The sequence below is a fragment of the Scyliorhinus canicula genome, chromosome 21, assembly GCF_902713615.1.
Source record: "Scyliorhinus canicula chromosome 21, sScyCan1.1, whole genome shotgun sequence".
NCBI lineage: Eukaryota > Metazoa > Chordata > Chondrichthyes > Carcharhiniformes > Scyliorhinidae > Scyliorhinus > Scyliorhinus canicula.
This window is the reverse complement of record NC_052166.1, coordinates 61,576,276-61,599,012: the sequence shown is the minus strand read 5'-3', so window position 1 is coordinate 61,599,012 and position 22,737 is coordinate 61,576,276. Positions and strand designations below refer to the sequence as shown.

Below are 22,737 nucleotides of genomic sequence, written 5' to 3'. Positions count from 1 at the left end.
GTGGGTAGGACAATTCTTTGATGTCTGCCTGTGTGAACTGGGGGGCAAGAAATGGGGGAAAGTTACGAGAAAGGCAGTCTAGATTTTGGAAACTGGAAAGTTAAGATCGGGCAAGGGTTCTGTCCAGGGCTGTAGGTCAGGATGCATCGATGCTTATCGCAAGCTTGTGGGCCACAGTATATGGATCATAGAGTGTGTTGACTCTCAAATCAAGCTCAATTGAATTAATTCAAGAGGGGGGAGTGGATGAGGGAAAAGAACGTGGAAGCATGTATTTAATGCAGCTGAATAATACCACTGATATACAAAGGACGATGGCAAATGTTGGAAATCTGAAATGAATCAGAAAATGCCCAGCAGGCCAGTCAACTCATTCAAAAAAAATAGAAGTAGTTGTCCCAGTTTTAATGAAGGCTTTACCCAAATGCTACCTTATATCTTTTTCCTGAAGGTGGCGAACAGCCTACTGGGCACTTTCAACATTCAGAGATTACTGTTATTAGATTATGCTGCTAAACTGATTTCCTGACATTTTGTTAGGTGTACAGCATCCATCGAATTATGCACATCTATCCAATAACATTACATGCAATGCAATTGGAATTGCATAATCCAAACTAACCTCAATCCTATCTATGCCTCGGGCAACCACAAGTTCAAGTAGCAATGACATTTACAAAAAGTAAAAATCAGACAGAACTCGGAAGACCCTTTAGGGTTGAGTTGATGTTGAGTGGCAGGAGGCTCATGCGTTACTCACCATAGGCTGTGGACTGGTTAACTTCATGTCCCACATACAAAGGGGGGAGAAAACAGTAAAAGAAAAGGTAACAGTCAACACAGAGCTCCAGCCAGCAAGGTAACACCTCATCGAGTCGTCCAGCCTTGGGTTGGAAATTGGAAAATCACATTAAATGCCAGCTTAGTTTTACCCGTGATTACTGCAATCTTCAGAAACACTGAGCCTGGAATGGCTGGAAAATAACCAATTGGTTTGCAGCCATTCAGAGGCCACTGATCACAGGGTGACTTCCATCTCCCAAAGGGAGATTAAAATCCAGGAAAATAGAGGTACATTTAAGTGAAATAAAAACGAAATACTGCAGATAGCTGGAGATCGGAACTAAAAACAGAAAACGCTGGAAAATCTCAGCAGGCCTGGCAGCGTCTGTGGAGAGGGAAACAACAATGTTTCATCTCCAATGTGAGTGGCATTGGACTCAAAACGTTAATCCCCACAGATGCAGCCGGACCTGCTGCAGTTTCCCAGCACGTTCTGTCTCAATGACAGTTAAATACGTAGGCGTAACAATTTAATTCAAAGTTTAAAAACAATGTTATGGAAACACCAGAGTGAGTTTTTGTTAACTGAACCAAGGTAAAATGAACAAACGGGCGAATGAAGAAAAAATGGCAAGCCAAAATAGTGATTAAAAGTTTTGCAATAATGCAAACATATTTTTAATTGCGGAGTCCCAATTGGCCATGCAAACATAATGTTAAAGTCAAACATCTTCATTTATGTAACTTTTCGATTGTGTGATAGCATTACTAACCAATCTTATGTTGCACATGGAAAGGCTCAAAACTTACAGTCTTCAGGCAAAGTATAGGCTCGTAGAGGCCATTCAGCCCATCAAGTCTGCACCGACCCTCCGAAAGAGTACCATTCCTAGGCCCCCTCCGAAGAGCACCATACCTACCCCATTCCCTCTTCCTATTCCTGTAACCCAGTAACCCCCACTAAGGGGCAATTTTTGGCATAGCCAATCCACCTAACCTGCTCATCTTTGGACTGTGAGAGGAAACTGGAGCACCCGGAGGAAACCCACGCAGACACGGGGAGAAAGTACAAATTGCACAGTCACCCGAGGCTGGAATTGAACCCGGGTCCCTGGTGCTGTGAGGCAGCAGGGTTAATCACTACACCACCGTGCCATCCTACGGTTGGAGTATGTGGAGGAAATTATACCAAAGCCTGCAGATTTAATTCAGGCCCCAATTTAAAGTTGCGTTTTGTATCCAGAGATTTTTGGCTGCATAATTTAATCTGCGTGAATTCATAGCTGAATAGCACACAGCAATTTGGAAAGCACATCCTTCACATTTGAAGTTTGTTTTATTAAATAGCACGTCTCAGGGTTGAAACAATCTTGTTTACTCATTTGAAGTTTATTCTTCTAATTTACGGTACCATTTCAATCCCTTGACATACATTATGTTATGTAAGTCACATTAATAAAACCTTCCCAGGGCGAAAGCCCCAAACCATATTGAGCATGTACCTCAAGGTCACTGTAATCTCGAGGAACTCTTCTGAATTGCTCCAGCAGTCTGCGAAGAATTTATCAGGCTTGTTACCCAGATTTTGATATTGCCTCCACATGGCAACAATTGGGTGATTGAATATCCTGACACCACATGACGACATTTGGAACAGAGTCGGTGAATCCACCAGCGTTTTTATTGTCTACTCTATTGTATCTTTATTTACTAATGAGTTTATTAAGTAATACGAACAGACTAAAATATATTGGGAGAGTTCCCTGGCCCCTCCCCACAGCTTGTTTCTCGGCAACGGGGGTGTCAGCCTACCATTGGCTGGTTCCGCAGCTCTCAATGGGACTTCCCATTCAATGCACCCCGGACTGGATTCTCCGATTTGCAGACTAAGTGCTGACGCCCGGCGTGGGAACAGTGGCGTTTCACGCCGGAAAAAACAGCGCGAAAGCTGCACCGATCTTCCGTCTGGTGGGGGGCTGGCAGCCGCGCAGCGTAACCCCCCCCCCCCCCCCCCCCCCCCCCCCCCCCCCCCGGCTTTACCTGCGGTTAAGGCTGGAGAATTGACCACTCCGTGGCCGCGCTGTGCAACATGCGCCGGCCTCGCGTGGATCCGGCCTGGCCCAAAACTGTCCCCCTGCAACCAGTCTCGCCACCCCCTGGACCCCCCCTCTCCCCAGCTACCACTGCTAGCGGAACGGCTCCGCCCCTGACTGTGGCGGTGCTGAAATCAGTCTGCAGCCGTCGTGCCGGGTTCATGATAAGAAAATGGTAAGTTCCACGCCGTCGGCCCATCGGTGGGGTGAACCATCGGGGAGGAATTCAGGTCACGTCCCGAAGCCGTCCACACGGTGTACTCAAAGAGTATGCCATTTTCGAGGGGGCGGAGCATCGCAAAAGCGGCGCCGCCCTCAATTTTGGCGCAAACGGGGATTTTCCGGCCGATCGGCGAACGGGATTTTGGGGTGGCTGACCGGAGACTCCTGGCCATGGCATTTGGCAGAGAGACTCTTCTGTTATTATGGTGTATGACGAGTACATTTCTTGATGAGCTTTTCTTCCGGCCCTTGTTAAATGTAGTGAATAGAGGCCGATGAGTGATATCTAATTTTGTTATAATTTCCGTATGTATCCCATTGAGAATCAAACTGGAAATAGTGAAAGGGGGCTTCGGCAAATGGTTTGGCATCAGGCAGCTATTGGCCTTTTTACCTCCCACGACAACTTGGAATGCTCAGGGTTTGCGTCGACGTTCGCAGAATTTGCCTGCCCCAAATCCCCTGCCCAATGGTGGAATACAGCAACAACCTGCACCTGTGCCAGCTGCTTAAACAAGTAAAAATCTCCCAAGGCATTTTCACAGACGCATAATCCAAAAGGACAAGAGGTTTAGGGTTAGAATTCTAGAGCTAAGGATGGTTGAAGGCTGGGCCACCGATGGTGCGACAAAGGGAGGGTGTGCAGACGCTGCAATCAGACGACAGGGAAGTTTGGGGTAAAGTGAGTAATTACGGAGGCGGTTATGGTTTGGAAAGGCAAGCCAATAAGAAACATTTAAATGCGATGAGAATTTTGGCTATGAGGCATTCAGGAGTCACTCATTAACATTAGTCAATGAGGACAGGGGTGGTGGGTGAGCGGGACAGTGCAGGGTAGATTTTGGGTGGCAGAGCCGATGTTTACAGAGAGTGAAAGATGGGGTAATGGCTAGGACAGCATTAAGATGATAAATATACGGCAGATGGATTGTATCGTAGCATCCGTTACATCTGCAAATAATTTTCATCACTGGTGAAGAAGTGCTGCATTGTCAGAGGTGGCATCCATCCAATTCGATGTTAGAAAAGGAAACTTTAAAGCCACTTTCAGTGCCAGGCCCTAATATGCTTTACGGCCAATAAAGTTGTTTTGAAGAGTCGTCACTGCTGTAATGTGGGAAACACGGCAGCCAATTTGCACAGAGCAAACTCCCACAGAATTCGCCTGACAATCTGGATGTTTTTATGGCACTGATTGAGGGTAAATATTGGCTAGGCCTGGATAATCCCCATGCTCTACTTCCAAGTAGAGGCCTTCCAGGTCTACCTGACAGACCAGTCAGGGCCCTCGGTCTGAAGACTCATCTGACAGACGGAAACTTTGAGAGTGCAGCAGTTCCTCTGTGATGGTCAGTCTGGGTTTTTGTGCCGAGTGGGACTTGAATCTATTGACTAATAGGCAGAAGTGGTACCAATTGAGCCACACACAGCCTCCATATTAATAGTCCAGTTGAGTATTAAAGATCCCATGATGGCTGGTGTGCTGGTTTCCCATTTTTGCAATGACAGGATTGGAACACACTATCCCTAAGTGGTGGCTAGCCAATTACACTTGTTAAGTGCAACTAAAGGAGGCCAGATGGAATTTTGCACTCAGCCGGAGGAGCACTCCCTCCCTATCCCTCTCCCCCAGCCCCACCAACAACCCACCACACAGAGGGCATCACTCCACATGGGACATGGAGGAAGGCAAAGAGGCAGGCCTCCATGGACTGTCACAGCCTGGACAAGGATTGAACCTGGGTTAGGTTGAAACTGGCACTCGAGTGTGTGCCTTTGTGGGTAAGGCGGGGGGTGGGGTAGGAGGAGAGTACAGATTTGCAAATATCTGCAGGTAGACAGAATTTAGCTGGAATGAAGCATGGCGAATGAGGTACTTTGATATCAGGATAAAGCATTTTGCATTTAACTGCGCGGGCGTCTAACTGGAGAAGAATTGAACTTGCCAAAGGCCAGACTTGGACATTTTCCCCCGAGTCCCAGTTTATAAAAAAAAAAAGATTCTTGCAAAAAAAAAGATAATTGCTTTCTTTTGGGAAATTATTGATTTGTGGGAAATGCACACAGTAAGCTATAATCTCTTGGCCTGTATTTATCTGGTTCAGCACTCTTACTGTGAGTGTGCAGGAGCGAACATTTGAAATAATAATCGATTTTTAATTCTGACTTGACATGAGCAATCTTAAAGGCTGAATAAAAACACTGGAGCACAAAAATCACGGAAACAGCTATGGATTTAACGAAATACAATCTTCATTTTCAAAATGGAAAAAATGTGAATAAGAGCAGGAAAACACAAATGAGTGTCTCATATTTAACCATCAAGCTTCAGAGACAAGAGGGGAAGTGGCAATCTCCAATACTAGGAGAGAGGGGAGAGCTATTTATTAGGGCAGCACGGTAGCACAAGCGGATAGCACTGTGGCTTCACAGTGCCAGGGTGCCAGGTTCGATACCCCGCTGGGTCACTGTCTGTGCGGAGTCTGCATGTTCTCCCCGTGTCTGCGTGGGTTTCCTCCGGGTGCTCCATTTTCCTCCCACAGTCTAAAGACGTGCAGGTTAGGTGGATTGGCCATGATAAATTGCCCTTAGTGACCAAAAAAAGTTAGGAGGGGTTATTGGGTTACGGGGATAGGGTGGAAGTGAGGGCTTAAGTGAGTTGGTGCAGACTCAATTCGCCGAATGGCCTCCTCCTGCACTGTATGTTCTATTTCCCAAGTGATAACTCAGTTTGATTGGTGTGGCTGGTGGTTGATTAATTGGCCTAAAAGGCTGTGCGCTGCCTGGTAACAGGTGGTGATTGGATCTGATCCCAATGACCTAGGTCCAGAGACCTAAGGAGCTTTCAGTTTGATTTTGGAAGCTCAGAGGGAAGACCTACTTCCACTCTATTTGTCTCCAAAAAGACTGTGTTTCTGACCTGGATGAACCAGTTTACCGAAGATCACGTACAGGATGTGCAGGAAAGTCTCAGAATCTCCAGAAATATCGATCTAATTCTCACCAAAAGACCAGTGTTGAGAACCAACTCTCTCTGCAGGAAAGGCTGGTGTGAACCATCCAATTCTTTCACCAGAAAGGCAGAGCCCTGGAATCAAAGCTTGATGTGAAACAAGGGACCTCTCCAGGAGATACTGTGAGGAATATTGCAAAACTGAAGGAAGATCATTGCAGGCTGTAAACCAAAGACTTTAATCAACCGGATTTCGGGCGGGGGCCGGGGATCGCGCCACTCCGGTACGGGGCCGTTGGCAGCGGCCCCCCCCGGCAATTCTCCGGGCCCCGATGGGCTGAGCGGCCACCCGTTTTCGGCCAGTCCCTCCGGCGTGAAATAGACAAGGTCCATACCGGCGGGACCTGGCTTAGAGGGCGGTTAGCGGGGTCCTCCGGGGGGGGCACAGGGGATCTAGCCCCGGGGTGGCCCCCACGGTGGCCTGGCCTGCGATCAACCCCCTGCGCATGTGCAGGAAACATGGCAGCGGTTCTGCGCATGCGCCAGAACACGCTGGCGGTCCTGCGCAAGTGCCAACTCACGCTGGCCGGCGGAGGCCCTTCAGCGCCGTTTGACGCGGCGCCAACCCCGCCGCCGCCGGCCCAGCCACCGGACGTGCGGAGGATGCCGCACCTTCCGGGCGGCCCGACACCGGAGTGGTTCACGCCACTCTTTGGCGCTTGTACGGGCCACCCTGCCGATCGCGGGAGAATCCCGGCCCTGGTGACTGTAATTACTGGGCAGCTAAGGGCCAAAACCTTTGCGTATTTTTATAAGAACTATTGGTTAATTCACTTGTGTTGTGAGTCTGGGACATGTAGGGCTGGAATTGACTGTGCACCTGCCCAGGGTGCCATAGTGCCTCAGACAGATGTCTAAAAAGTAGCAGCTATGACTTTATAGAAAGCCAAAACCACATCACAAAGCTTTAACCTCCATCAAATCCTTTGATCTGCAATGCTTCTATTCACTTCAAAGAGAAATAGATTTTTGTAGGCTGTAATTGACAGCTCCGAGACTGTCCGATGTCTGGATTGTTTATTTTAATTTCCCTACACTTGAATGCACCTTAAATAGCCTGCTTTGAAAGTAACTGCAATGGTTATAAACATCTAGGAGTTAAGTGTTTTCAACTCCTCTTTTTCTCAGCAGAAATCACTTACCTGCTTTTGATGTGGTAAGGACCTGTCAATCATAGTTAGGTGTTTATAAACATTGTGGTTAAATGGGAAGGTGGGGGTTCTCTGACATGTGGGGTCTCTAGGGGGTCTCCGGTGGGGGTCGGGACACCTTCATGAGTGCATGCTATGGTGGGGTGGGTGACCCAGCAATTCCTATGGTTGGGTGTGGGGGAGGGGGTGGAGATGCCCCTACCTTTCAGTGGAGGAGGGCAGGATTATTGTTGCGATGAGCGGAGAGATGCCAGTTGCCGTATCTCGTTATCAAAATGGTCTAATAGCTGGATTTGGACCTCAATCCTTTGCGCTCCCTGTCATACATAAATCTATATGGCTGGGGAGCGTGAATCTTTTCTGGACACCTCCCCAGCACCAGTGCAAACCAGGGTGGAAGAACATAGTCCCAAGCAAGGAATCCAGTTATTGATGGTTTTGGTCTAATATGTGATAAGCATAGTTCTGGATGTACAGATAAGGCTGGAGGTGATAATGTTACAAACTATGGGCGAAATTCTCCGACCCCCAGCAGGGTCGGAGAATCGCCTGGGGCCGCCGAAAATCCAGCCCCCGCCGTGGCAGAGATTCTCCGCCACCCGGGAAGTGGCAGTGGCGGGAATCTCGCCACTCCGATCGGAGAGGCCCCTGCGGTGATTCTCCGGCCCGGATGGGCCGAAGTCCTGCCGCTGGGAGGCCTCTCCCACCGCCGAGGTTTGAACCACCTCTGGAACGGCGGGATCAGCGGCGCGAGCGGGCCCCGGGGTCCTGGGGGGACGGGGGGGGGGGGGCGATTGGACCCTTGGGGGTGCCCCCACGGTGGCCTGGCCCGCGATCGGGGCCGCCCGCTCAGACTCCGGGCCAATGTCCTGGGTGCACTATTTCTCTTCCGCGGCCGCCACGGCCTCCGCCATGGTGGAAGCGGAAGAGAAACCCACATCGCGCATGCGCCGGTGGTGACGTCAGCGGCAGCTGGCCGCTGACGTCACCGCTGGCGCATGCGCCGACCGGCGAAAGCCTTTCGGCCAGCCCCGCTGCCGGGGGCGCCGGTTTTTTGCGCCAGTCTTCTGGTGCCAACCGCTCCGGCGCGGGGCTGGCCCCCAAAGATGGGGAGAATTCCCCACCTTTGGGGGGGCCCGACCCCTGAGTGGTTGGCGCCACTCCCCTACTCCGGGACCCTCCGTCACGCCAGGTAGGGGAGAATCCAGCCCTATATTACATGGCGTTGACTATTTACAAGGTTGCCTCGACAGGATACTCTACATAGAACTCTCTCGCTCTCCATGCTGTGTTATCATGTGACCTTAAATCACTGATGTTGCAGACAATATATTCACATATTCAACATTAAAACGTGAAAGCATAGCCTCAAAATAAGGGGAAGTAGATTTTGGACTAAGTTTAGGAGAAACTTCTTCACCCAAAGGGTTGTGAATCTATGGAATTCCCTGCCCAGTGAAGCAGTTGAGGCTCCTTCATTAAATGTTTTTATTGAGAAAGATAGGTAGTTTTTTGAAGAATAAAGGAATAAAGGGTTATGCGGCGAAATTCTCCGCTCCCCATGTGGCCTGGGAGAATCGTGGGAGGGCCTTTTTCACGCCCACCTGGCGCCCCCAGCGATTCTCCCCCCCCCACTCGGAAAAATCGCCGCTTGCCGTTTTTCACGGCGGACGGCGATTCTCCGAGCCCGATGGGCCGAGCGGCCGGCCCTTCATGCCCGTTTCAACACGCCAGCAACCACACCTGGTCGCTGCATTTGTGAAACGAGCGCAAGATGCCCGTTTGGGGCATCTAGGGGCCCGATTGGCATGGGAGCACCACGACTGTGCTCAGGAGGGGACAGGCCCGCGGTCGGTGCCCACCGATCGTCGGGCCAGCGTCCATAACGGACGCACTCTTTCCCCTCCGCCACCCGGCAAGATCAAGCTGTCACGTCTTGCCGGGCGGCTGAGGAGAAATACGGCCACCGTGCAGGTGCGGTTCGCGCCATCTGCGCGATAAAGTCATCCGCGCATGCACGGGTTGGAACCGGCAACCCGCGCATGCGCAGATGACCTCACAAATGCGCCGTTTTGCGCGTCATTTCTGGCGCGACGAGGTCGCGGCCGGGAAAGATGGAGGCCCGCTCCTAGCCCCCCGGGTGGGGGTGAATTAGGTGCGGGGAGTGGGCTCCGAGGCCGTCGTGAACCTCGGCCGATTTCACGACGGCCATTCCGATTTTTATCGGGAGCGGAGAATACCGCCCATGGTGTTTGGGCGGCAAAGTGGAGCTGAGTCCACAAACGATCAGCCATGATCTCATTGAATGGCGGAGAAGTCTCGTAGGGCCAGATGGCCTACTCCTGCTCCTAGTTCTTATGTTCTTATTAACTCAATAGTTTCTGACCCAATAGTTTCTTTTTTTGGTTTATTTAGTTTCTCCTAAATACATCTATTAGTCATCTCAACTAATCCTTATTGTAGTGAGTTCCACATTCTGACCACTCTCTGGGTAAAGAGGTTCCTCCTGAATTGCTTACCCAGCCAGCCTCCTTCATAATCTTAAAGACTTCTATCAGGTCACTGTCCTGTCTTCTGAGATCAAGTCTATTCAATCTTTCCTGACAGGTGTAACCTCTCAGGTCTGGTATCATTCAAGACAATTCCTTCTCCAGTGCTTCCCTGTCTGATCTATCTTGAGTTTTGATTACTTGAGGAATTTATAGACTTCAATCATTTTCCTTTGGGTTCTATCATGGCTTTCATGTAAATGCATCTTTAGAATTTCCTTCATCTTTTTGGACGCAAACGTCCACCTAATGGTCAGAATTCTCCAATCGTTTCGATTCACTGTTTCCCGCTGGCTGCGCACTCCCGCCCGTGGGTTTCCCTGCGGAATGGGGTGGTCGCAATGGGAAATCCCATTGGCAAGCGGCGGGAAGAGAGAATCCCGCTGCCAGCGAACGGTGCGTGGCCAAGAAACCAGCCCAACAGTCAACCACCCTCCCCAACCCCAACGCGAACGGGGAAGGCTGCAAAAGACATCTGATAAGTGACATCGGAAGAGATTAGTTCTGAAAGCGAAAGCAGAGGGCATTGACCAAAATGCTTGGCAAGATGTAGGTAGTAATGCGCTGGAAGGAGTTTGCTGGGATGTCTGTCAGTTTCCATTTGGCTTTGGACACAAGTGATACTGATGTTCGCAGATAATAACACGTGACTGGCCATGGGCAACTGTGAGGAGGAATCCAGGACCCTGGGCCTGATAACAGCATAAACAATCCTTCCTTGATGGAGTTCATACAGACAAATTAAGTTGAAAAATTTGGATCGGGAGTCGTACTTACAGATCCTATACCAACTTTCATTTCTTTACTTGTCCCAATCCCTTGCACCATCATTTATCCACTCCTGTTTTCCCCCCTTCCCTCTATCTGTACTTAAAACCCGTTACGTCTCTAATGTTTGTCAGTTTTGACAGGACTTCATCAATATTTGATGTTAGCTCTGTTTCGTTTCCCAAAGGTGCTTCCTGCTGTGGTCTCCAGAATTTGTGTTTCGGATTTCCAGCATCTGCAGTGCTTTTTAAATGATTGTTGCACTTCTGAATGCTTTTAGATATTATCTATTAGATATTATCCATTGCAAAATCTTTGAACCCTGAGCTTGACACCAGCAAGCGACAACTTCTTTTATTTTTAATTGAGGGGCAATTTAGCTTGGCCAATCCACCTACCCTTCACATCTACCCTTGTGGGGGCGAGACCCACACAGACATGGGGAGAATGTGCAAACTCCACACATACAGTGACCCGGGGCCGGGATTTAACCCGCGTCCTCGGCGCCGTGAGGCAGCAGTGCTAGCCACTGCGCCGCCGTGTCGCCTTGCAAGTGACAACTTCTTGATCGTCATTTTGTCCTCTTTCAATCCTGCTGATTGTTCCACAGAATAATCCTGCATTAGCGGCTTTGACCCTTCACTGGGGTATTTCCAATGCAGAAAATAGAGTGCTGAGATTTTAGGGCACTTAATCGTGAATTTTAATCACTCACCCATACTTGCAATAATGCTGTGGACAGGCAACCTGGAGGCACCACCGAAGGGACCTTCTGAACTTAGGCCTTTCCTCTTCTGCTTCTCTTCCTCTTTGAAGATGAATGCCGAGTTTTCTTCCTTTGTGATGTTAATGTAGAAGCACGTGTCCGAGTTGACCATAATGTGCCGGGGCCCAGGGTTGAGCAAAATGCTCTTGTTATCTTCTCGCTTTGCACCTATCATGCAGACACCATACCTGAAGAACAGGAAGAAAACCGAGAAACATTCAGCCAATCTGGAATATTATCACAGGCCCTTCATTCCATTCCAATACCTCACCAATTCCTCTTAATAAAGATCAAATATTAAGTTGACCTGAAAACTCTCTAATGTCAGAAATACCCTGCCACGACCTATATTTACGTCACATCTTTAACATAATAAATGCCCCAAGATATTTCACAGGTGCGCTATAAAACAAAATATAACAATGTGGTACATAAGGAGATATTAGTATAGAAGCAAAATGCTACAAATGCTGGAAATCTGAAATAAAAACAGAGAATGTTGGGAAGATTCAGCAGGTCTGGCAGCATCTGTGGAGCGAGGAACGTGGTTCACGTTTCGAGTCCAAATTACTCTTCTTCAGACCGAAAAAGAGTCATGCAGACTGGGAACAGATGCAGCCAGACCCTCTGAGTCTTTCCAACATTTCCTGTTTTTATTAGGTCGGGATATTAGGTCAGGTGACCAAAAGCCTAGCAAAGGAAGGAAAATTAGGAAGTGGGGGGGGAGGGCGAAGATTATGTGGCGGTGGGGGAGATCATGGAGGAAGGGCATTCCAGAGGCTTGGGCCTGAGCAACTAAAGGCGTAGCGGTCAGCAGTTCCCATGTTTCTGTTGCTCTTGTCCTTCTAGGTGGTTGTGATTGTGGGTTTGGAAGGTGCTGCTGAAGGAACCTTAGGGAGTTCTCGCAGTGCAGCTTGTAGATGGTACATACGGCTCCACTGTTTGCCGGTGGTGGAATGTTTGAATGTTTGTGGAAGGGGGAGCAATCAAGCGGGTGGCTTTGTCCTGGATGGTGTTGAGTTTCTTGAGTATTGTTGGAGCTGCACTCATCCAGGCAAGTGGGGAGTATTCCATCGCACTCCTGACTTGTGCCTTGTAGATGGTGGACAACATGTGGGGGAGTCAGGAGGTGAGTTACTCACCGCAGGATTCCAAGCCTTCTGTCTCCCAGGTTTTATAATTTATTATTTACAGCCCCCAAAGGCAGAGGCCATTAGTCAGAGCAGTTAGCAAAGGTGATATCAGAAAACAAATGTAGAACTTTTAAGCAGCATGGCTAACAGTGAAAGTCATTTTTAATTGAGTTCCCGAATGGGAAGATGGTGGTGACCACTTACTGCTCACAATGGCAACAGACTTTTATGATTTGTACCCAGAATAGAACATTTTCCATTTCAGGCACCCAATTTCAACATCAAGGGTTAATCGTATACTAGCTGTGTTTGTTTTATGCAGATTTTGGACATTAACTGGGGATTCGTATGTGCCCTTCTAAGTAGACACAGATTGAAACTGTGATTGTTGGGTTAGGAGATGTATGCTTGTGATGTGTCACTCCATAAAAAAATGCTTATAAAAGTGTGTAAAGATTGGTTCCTGTTCCAGTCTTCAACAATGGCATCAAGCAAGCTCAAGGTGGGTACTTCAAAGTGGATTTTCCAATTTGTTGCGCAAGTAGTTAGATTAGGAATGTTTTTGGTTCCTGCATGGGGGGAGGGGGCAAAGAATTGGGAATTTCTGGGCGGCACAGTGGTTAGCACTGCTGCCTCACGATGTCGAGGACCCGGGTTTGATTCCAGCCCGGGTCACTGTCCGTGTGGAGTTTGCACATTCTCCCCGTGTCTGCCTGGGTCTCACCCCCACAACCCAAAGATGTGCAGGGTAGATAGATTGCCCCTTAATTGGAAAAAAAAGAACTGGGTACTCTAAATTTATTTTAAAAAAGAAATGGGAATGTATCTGCCCAAATTGAACATTTATAACCAACAGATAGAACCTTCATTCCCGGTTTGTTATTGAAATCATTTTCAGGGTGGGGACAGAACAGCCCAAATTTAGCTGCATCAAGAAAGTGGTACCTTTCCTCCTTCAACTCCACGCTCACCTGGATGGGTTCGTCTCCAACAAGACCGAAGAAGCTCAACACCATCCGGGAGAAAGCAGCCCGCTTAATTGGTATGTCATCCACCTCCCTAAATATTCACTCTCTCCACCTCTGACACACAGGGGCAGCCGTGTGTACCAGGTGCAAGCTGCACTGCAGCAACTCACCAAAGCTCCTTCAACAGCACCGTTAAAATCCAGGAACCCCCTTCACCCCAGCGCTTGCGGCTGTACCTACATCTCATCAACTGCAGCACTTCAAGTAGGCAGCTCACCACCACCTTCTCAAGGGCAAAGAGAGATGGGCAACAACTGCTGGCCTGGCCCAGCGATACCCCCCCCCGATAGAAAGTACAATCGGGGTTTGTTGCGACCGAATGGCTTCCTGGGTTACTTTAGAGGACCTGGAAGAGTCAAACTAAATCAGTGTGGGACGGGAGTCACGGATAAACCAGACCAGGGGTGGGATTCTCCAGTCTCCCAGCTGATGGCGAGATTCTCTCTTCCCGCTGCGCTGCTTGTCAATGGGATTCGGGATTCCCCATCGAACCCACCCCACCTCTCCGGGAAACTCATGGGCGGGGGGCGGGGAGGGGGGCGGGAATAGAATCCCAACGGCTGGTAAAGGCAACAGATTTACATCCGTAATGGGGGCATTAGTCAGCCAGCTCTTTTTTTGTGACAACTCAGCAACTCACGCTTAACAGGAGCAGAGTAGCAAGGGGGCTGGAAAACTGTAAGTAAAACCGATGCTCACTTTAAAAAAAAAATAACCTTCCAAACTTTCTTTTCAAAGAGACCGAAATTTTTAAATGGTCGAAATGCCATTCTGGGATTTGAATGCGTGTTTTGTGGATTGCTAGTCAAGCAACGAAACCATTACTGAAACATGCCCTCAGATAAATTGCACCCCAGATCCCAGTGGTGACGGCTTAGTGTCTAACCCCTGGAACTACTCAATCCCCATGAAGAATTGTTAATCTGAACACTTACTTCTTGTGGGCATGGAAGGAAGCATAGGTGAAACTCTTCCCTTCGTATTCTCCGAAGAACTTGCTGTCACCGAGTTTGATGTGGTAAACCTCATTCCCGGAACACCGACCATACATCCTTTGCCACTGCTCGGGGGACTGCTGTCCTTCTCTGTAACCATGGAGATGCAAACCTGGTATTAGTTTAAATTCTTTGCGAAACAACTTGGACGGCGCAAGGGGTCTCGGGGGCCCTAAGCAGACAGGACAAGGTCACAGAGTCGCAGCACTGTTCCAGCGCAGGGAGAGGCCATTTGCCCCATCGTATCTGCACTTGTTCTCTGAATGAGCAACTTGCTTACTGCCATTCTTCCATCTTCTGGCTGTAACCCTGCACATTCTTCCTCTTCAGATAACACTCTAATGTCCCTCTGAATGCTGCTTCGATGGAACCTGCCTCCACCACACTCTCAGGCAGAGCCTTCCAAACCTTACCCACTTGGCAGGTTTCTCATATTATTTTTACTTCTTATGCCAATTACTTTAAATCTGTGACTTCTTACCCTTGATCCTTTTACGAGTGGGAACAATTTATTCCGATCTACGCTGCCGAGGCCCTTCATGATTTTGAATACCTCAGTCAAATCCCCTCTTAGTTAATTTTTATCCAACAGTTCTTAGCTTTTCTAATCTATCTCCATAACTCACGCTCCTCATTCCTGGAACCTTTCTCGCAAATCTTTCCTGCTCCCTCTCCAATACCTTCACATCCTTCCAATAGTTTGGCACCCAAGTGAAAGGCAAAGACATACCAACTGTTCAAAAAATGTTGTTCCCCAGCCGCAGGAGTATTTAAGATTGAGAATAAGTAGCTCCGAAATTATAATAATAATCTTTATTATTGTCACAAGTAGGCTTACATTAATACTGCAATGCAGTTACTGTGAAAGTCCTCTAGTCGCCACACTCCGGCGCCTGTTCGGGTACACTGAGGGAGAGTTCAGAATGTCCGAATTACCTAACAGCACGTCTTTCAGGACTTGTGGGAGGAACCCGGAGCAAACCCATGCAGACACAGGAAGAATGTGCAGATTCCGCACAGTAACCCAAGCCGGGAATCGAACCTGCGACCCTGGAGCTGTGAAGCAACGGAGCTAACCACTGTACTACCGTGCCGCCCACGGAAATATTGCATCATTGCGCACATCAAACCACATTTTGGAAAAATAAACCATATTCAGCAGTTTCTATGTTCTTTCTTCATTGTTGCATGGAATGAGTGATGTGAATTGAATAGGGTTTGAAAAGCTAATTTGTCTGAAGGCCAAGTATCAAGGATTCAATTATAAATACAACACTCGTGCACCTCAACTAACAGAAATCCCTATTGTGAGCAGTCACCTTGCAATGTAAACATTTATTGCAGTGTCCCTGTAGATCATGAAGCCATTAAATGCAGACTCTCCATATGTTGAGCCATTGGTTACTACCACCAGAGTATGCTGCTGAATCAAACTATAGGAGATGTTTCTTTTACAAATGTGTACTCCTGGTAGGAAGTATCATCACCCAAGGACATTTGTCAGTATTGCCTAGGAGTGCGAATTCAGCTTTGGGCAGCATTCTGGCACAGTGGTTAGCACTTCTGCCTCACAGCACCAGGCACCCGAGTTTGATTCTGGCCTCGGCTGACGGTGTGGAGTGCGCGCAACACACAGTCCTCCTTGCACCTTTGTGGGTTTCCTCTGGGTGCTCCAGTTTCCTCCCACAGTCCAAAAATTGATTGATTGATTGATATTTATTGTCACATGTACCGAAGTACAGTGAAAAGTATTTTTCTGTGGCCAAGGGAATGTACTTACAATACTTACATAGTAGACAAAAGAATAATCTACAGAGTATATTGGCAGTGGTGCATCAACAAATAGTGATTGATTACAGTGCGGAACTAGGCCAAACAAGAGCAGCATAGGATGTGAATAGTGTTCTTACAGGGAGCTGATCAGTCCGAGGGAGAATCGTCGAGGAATCTGGTAACTGGGGAAGAAGCTGTTCCTATGTCTGGATGTGCGGGTCTTCAGACTTCTGTACCTTCTGCCTGATGGAAGGGTCTGGAAGAGGGCAAAGCCTGGGTGGGAGAGGTCTCTGACAATGCTGTCTGCCTTCCTGAGGAAGCAGGAGGTGTATACAGAGTCAATGTGGGGGTGGCGAGCTTGTGTGATGCGTTGGGTGAGTTCACCACACTCTGCAGTTTCTTGCAACCTTGGGCCGAGCAGTTGCCATATCAAGCTGTGACGCAGCTGAATAGGATGCTCTATCTATCGCACATCTGTAGACGTTTGCGAGAGTCGATGCAGGCATGCCCAATTTCTTTAGCTTGTGCAGGCCAGGCAAATTGGCCGGACTAAAATTGTCCCTTGGTGTCCAAAGATGTGCAGGTTAGGTAGATGTCCATGATCAATTTGGGGGTTTTGGGGATAGGGCAGGGGTGGGGCTTTCGTTCGGATCATCAGTGCAGACTCGATAGGTTGAGTAGCCTTCTGTACTAAAGAACAAAGAACAAAGAAAAGTAGGGACTGGTCTAGCACAGTGGGCTAAACAACTGGCTTGTAATGCAGAATAATGCCAATGCAGCACGGGTTCAATTCCCGTACCAGCCTCCCCGAACAGGCGCCGGAATGTGGTGACTAGGGGCTTGTCACAGTAACTTTATTGAAGCCTACTTGTGACAATACGTTATTATTATTATAGGGATTCTATGGAACACAAAGAACACGTGTAAATCGGATTCTAATCCATGGAATTCTTTCCCAGGAGCTTTTCCATTATGGTGATATGATCACCGTCAGGGTGAGGAAAACCATATAATTTCCCTCTGGGGTGTAAAGCTTGGTCTTTGCAGAATTGACCCAATTTCCAGTTCCAACGAGCAATATGACTGCTGAGTTCTATAGGAGGCGGCAGATCTGCAATGCCTGAAGTGGTAACTTACATAGAACATAGAACAGTACAGCACAGAACAGGCCCTTCGGCCCTCGATGTTGTGCCGAGCATTGTCCGAAACCGAGATCAAGCTATCCCACTCCCTGTCATTCTGGTGTGCTCCATGTGCCTATCCAATAACCTCTTGAAAGTTCCTAAAGTGTCCCACTCCACTATCACAGAAGGCAGCCCGTTCCACGTTCTAACCACTCTCTGAGTAAAGAATCTACCTCGGACATCCCTCCTATATCTCCCACCCTGTAACTTGAAACGTCTGCTCTGTTTCCTCTGACTGAACCTTCCTTCATTCCAGATTTATCACTGTCAATAACAGGATAACACCACGAATAAAAATGTTTCATTTTTTTTCCCCCACTCCCCATCTTCCAGGTATCGGCTGAGGCTCAGTAGAGAGGTTGTGGATTTAAGCCCTACACCAGGACTTGGCCACACAAATCAAGGCCGACACTCCCAGCGCAACACTGAAGGATTGCCTCACTGTCAGAGTTTCTGTCGTTCGGACGGGACATTAAAACCGAGCCCCATTTACTCTCTCAAGTGAGGAGCAGTGGAGATTTCTTGGCGCCCCAGCCAACATTTATCCCTCCATCACTGAAAACATGATCTGGCTATTATCACCGCTCTGCTTGTGGGAGGTTGCGGTGAGCAGATTAGCTACTGTGCCTGAACATTTCAACGGTGCCAATACTTTACAGGTACCTCATTGGCTGTAAACCATTTTCAGAAGGAGCTAGATAAATTCACATCTTTCTTTTTTTCAAATTGCCAATGAAATTCAGCATTGCACTCCATTTAGTGGGCAGCATGGTAGCATTGTGGATAGCACAATTGCTTCACAGCTCCAGGGTCCCAGGTTCGATTCCGGCTTGGGTCACTGTCTGTGCAAGATTTGCACATCCTCCCCGTGTGTGCGTGGGTTTCCTCCGGGTGCTCCGGTTTCCTCCCACTGTCCAAAGATGTGCAGGTTAGGTGGATTGGCCATGATAAATTGCCCTTAGTGTCCAAAATTGCCCTTAGTGTTGGATGGGGTTACTGGGTTATGGGGATAAGGTAGGGTAGGGTGCTCTTTCCAAGAGCCGGTGCAGACTCGATGGGCCGAATGGCTTCCATCTGCATTGTAAATTCTATGATTTGATTCCAAAACATACCCTCATCTGAGCCTCCTCACAAACGACCAGCATACATCAAGGAAAACACTTAATTTAAGTGTTCGAGGGCTGGTTTAGCTCAGTGGGCTGGACAGATGGTTTGCAATGCAGAAAAAGGCCAGCAGCGCGGGTTCAATTCCTGTACCAGCTTACGCGAACAGGTGCTGGAATGTGGTGACTAAGGGATTTTCACAGTAACTTCATACTTGTGACAATAAAAGGTTATTATTATTAAGCTCTTAAGGAAAATTCTTCATTTAAGCTAGTGAGGATCATCATGAATAGATTATCCTCAAATGAGGATAATGTGCTGACCAACAAAACAGCCACATTGCTTTTGATGAAGGACACATGGGTCTCAATACGGGAAGTACAAAACCAAGATGAAGGAACCTTGGCTCAAAAGTGTATGCTAAGAAAATATCATTAACCCCGATATGCAATTCAACATGAATTCAGATGTGCCTTGCTGAGCAATAGGTTGAAACACCTTCCACGGCACTCCATTTGCACCGGTGGAGTGAATCCGTGTGAAAGAGAATCTAAATGGTGTAAAGATTCGACTTACTGTCCCCTGGAGGTGTGAACCAAGAGGGTAATGAGCGTGGAGGTGGAGGGGCAGATGCAGTTCAAAGCTAACATGGCATATTTAAACTCCTCTTCGCAAACTACATGATCTGCAAGAAAAGGGAAATTGGAGAAAAACACAATCAGTCAAGGAATTTCTAAAGGGTCATTTTGAAGGTTAGGTTTTTTTTTCAAATGTGAGGAAGTCAGAGACTCGATAACTTTAAAAAGGAAATTCCAACTTCTATTTAATAGCTGACCTGTCAAGGTTTTACCCTTTAAAACTCTCACTGTTACAAACCACACATAACAATTTGCAAAAGGCAAGAGGCACAGCTTCTTCAAGGACAATTTTAACTTTCCACACACTTCTGCATCAATGTGTCAGCCTACGCTGTCTTTAAGGAAAGCAAAGCAATGTCGCCATAGTCCCCAGGTTAGCATGGCTGCTTTCCCCTTTGAGGGGGACAACTAACTGGTGGTGATTCTTCAAAATTTCTTTCCAATTGAGGGCCATTTTTGCATGGCCAATCCACCTACCCTGCACATCTTTGTGTTATGGGTGTGAGACCCACGCAAACACGGAGAGAATGTGCAAACTCCATATGGAGAGTGACCCATGGCCGGGATTGAACCCGGGTCCTCGGCGCCGTGAGGCAGCAATGCTAACCACTGCGACACCGTGCCGCCCACCGATTGGTGGTGATTTGATCTGAGGACCACCACACCTCAGGCAAGGGCCAAGGTTGGGGAGGCGGGGCCTTCACGGATAAACTCAACCGGTACGGGGATTGAATCCACTCTGTTGGCCTCGCTCAGCATCACAAACCAGCCGTCCAGCCAACTCAGCTAAAACCGACTTCAGGTGCCGAGATTACGCTCACAACAGTTGACTTCCACAGTTCACTATAGGGATGAAATATTCATAAAACACCGGAAAATGTTCAAATTTGACCAAAGCCAAATGGAAACCAAACACAGGCCCAGACTCAGGGACAGGCAGGGGAGGAGGAAAGTCTCACCTGCGAACTTGACGTGAAACTTATTCTCTGGCTTCAGGATCTGAACGTAGAGGGGGCAGTTTGGGGCAAAATCCTTCACAGCCCAAGCTCTCAAGATGGTCTGATGATCCTTCAGTGTGTAAAACATCCATTGTTAGTCAGGTTTGGAACAGTAAAAATAAACTCTATCAGTGTATATAAAATATACACAGATCAGGCAGATCAGGCGATTCTATTTTCTATCAGCTGTGTGCAATAAAATTGCAAACCCACTCTTTGTAAACGATTTTGCGAGTTGGTTAGTCCTTTATTGGGTGAACGATTTCATCCATGGTAAGTCTGATAATGACTTACTGCAATGCTGAACATGTCTCCCTTAGTGTTTTATCACTTTCACTCCCACTGTTTTCCCTTGCTTAACCATTGGGTTTTTAAACTCCAAGCTTGCGGTGGCTTAATCCCTGTTTTTTGATGTGCACCACTTGCCGCCTTATTTTTTCCAACCTTTCTGGTGTCCTTACACAGTGAGCCTTTCCCTGCGGCGCCTCAATTGCGTGAACAAAAAGATAATGCTTTGCCTAAATGAAGGGACCTCGCACATTCTGGCCCAGCTCCTGATAGCGCTGGAGCTTTGAAACGAAACAAAGACATGCGTTTGATCTCAGGACGTCCCAAAGCATTCTGCCAACCAGTCAAGTTCTTCTGAAGTGTAGTCACTGCTGCAATGCAGGAAATGTGGCAGCCATTTTGCGCACAGCAGGATCCCACACAGTGAACTGAGATAAATGACCAGGTTGCCTGTTTGGTGATGTGGTCTGAGGGATACATTCCGATACGGACAGCGGGGGAACTGCCCCCGCTTTCTGAAATATTGGCCGGGATTTTCCCAGACCCGGCGACATCATCGCGGGTGGGATGGGATGATTTGGAGAGTTCCGGTCCCGCCGGGACGATGCTCGTCGGGGATGGAAAATCCTGGCTAGCGTGTAGGTTCTTTTTAGGTCCACCTGAGATGACAAGTGGAGTCTCGAGTTAAGGTCTCATTCGAAATACGGCTCCTCCGACTGCAGCACTCCCTCAGTATTGCACTGGAGTGTCTCTGATGTTGGACCTAAACCATGACTCAGAGGAGCTGCTGCTACCAACTTAGAATCATAGAATGGTTACAGCGCAAGAGGAGGCCATTTGGTCCGTCGTGTCCGTGCTGGCCCCCTGCAAGAGCATCTTAGCTAGTCCAGCTCCCCTGCTCTTTCCCAATTAACCTTCCCATCTCTAGCTGGATGTCCAATTCCCTTTCTAAGTTCCTGATGGAATCTGCCTCCACCACGCCCTTGGGACGTGCATTCCCGAGCCTAACCATTTAGAATAGAACAGTACTGCACAGAACAGGCCCTTCGGCCCTCAATGTTGTGCCGAGCCATGATCACCCTACTCAAACCCACGTATCCACCCGATACCCGTAACCCAACAACCCCCCCTTAACCTTACTTTTTAGGACACTACGGGCAATTTAGCCTGGCCAATCCACCTAACCCGCACATCTTTGGACTGTGGGAGGAAACCGGAGCACCCGGAGAAAACCCACGCACACACGGGGAGGACGTGCAGACTCCGCACAGACAGTGACCCAGCCGGGAACCGAACCTGGGACCCTGGAGCTGTGAAGCATTTATGCTAACCACCATGCTACCGTGCTGCCACCATTTGTTGCGTAAAAAAGATTTTCAGCACATCGGACTTGATTCTTCGGCCAATCACCTTAAATCAGTGTTCCCACCAATGGGAACAACTCCTCCCACTCTACTCAGTCCAAACCCCTCACGCTTTTGGAAACCTCGATCAAATCTCTTCTCAACCTCCTCTTCTCGAAGGAGATCAGCCCCAGCTTATCAAACCTATCAATCGTTCCTGGGCCCCAGAACCATTCTCATGAATCTTTTCCGTATTCTCTCTTAAGCCTTCACATCCACCCTAAAGTGCAGTGCCCAGAATCGGACACAATCCTCCCATCGATACCAAATCGGTGGTTTGTAAAAAGGTTCATAATAACTGGGACACGGCTGACACCTTGAAGTTCAAAGTAAACTTTTTAAACGGATCTTGTGCAGATTTCTTTTTGTTAGTTAATTCTGAGAGTGAAGTTGACATAGAAAATAAAATCTGAATAGATGCCGGGATCTCTCCCGTCAGTCATGGGATCGGGTGGATATACACCAGCTAATCTTGTTACTCAACTTTGCATTTCAGTGCGATACAGCGTAATGTGCTTTGTGAACAGATTGAAACCTCATTATTTGTAAAGTGCGTTATGAATACACTTCTTTCGAAGGATTGAGATGAATCCTTTATACAGCTCCAAATCCATCCAACCCAGCTTTAAAAACCCCAAATAAATCAGTAACTTAAATGGAGCTCCAATCATCTGATTAGGGTTATTCCATCCAATAAGGTTACTACTGAATTTAATTATTATGGGTTTTGCTTTGGACATTAATTTGACGGGTCAGCCGGTATTAAGGTTGCAGTACTACTTCATGCCAGCAGAGCCCCTCAGAGAGCCGTGTCCACTAATTTCCTGGCCTCTTTAAAATGCTAGTTC

The 22,737-nt window shown here is 48.0% G+C and overlaps 1 protein-coding gene across 9 annotated transcripts in view; it reads right to left on the bottom strand.

Annotated features, from left to right (window-relative positions):
* Positions 1-22,737, bottom strand: part of si:dkey-21e5.1 (potassium channel subfamily T member 1) — a 401,511-nt gene that overhangs the window by 78,402 nt on the left and 300,372 nt on the right. For 7 of the 9 annotated variants that reach the window (XR_005458485.1, XM_038781761.1, XM_038781755.1 and 4 more), the window contains 5 exons: positions 20,160-20,268; positions 19,139-19,247; positions 14,442-14,591; positions 11,295-11,533; positions 761-781 (listed from right to left, as the gene is read on the bottom strand). Coding sequence is in view for 8 of the 9 variants with exons in the window: in XM_038781761.1 (XP_038637689.1) it covers positions 761-781; positions 11,295-11,533; positions 14,442-14,591; positions 19,139-19,247; positions 20,160-20,268 (628 nt within the window). In the remaining variant the exon portion in view is untranslated. The remainder of the gene's footprint in view (positions 1-760; positions 782-11,294; positions 11,534-14,441; positions 14,592-19,138; positions 19,248-20,159; positions 20,269-22,737) is intronic. The other 2 variants (XM_038781757.1, XM_038781760.1) reach the window with 1 other exon arrangement.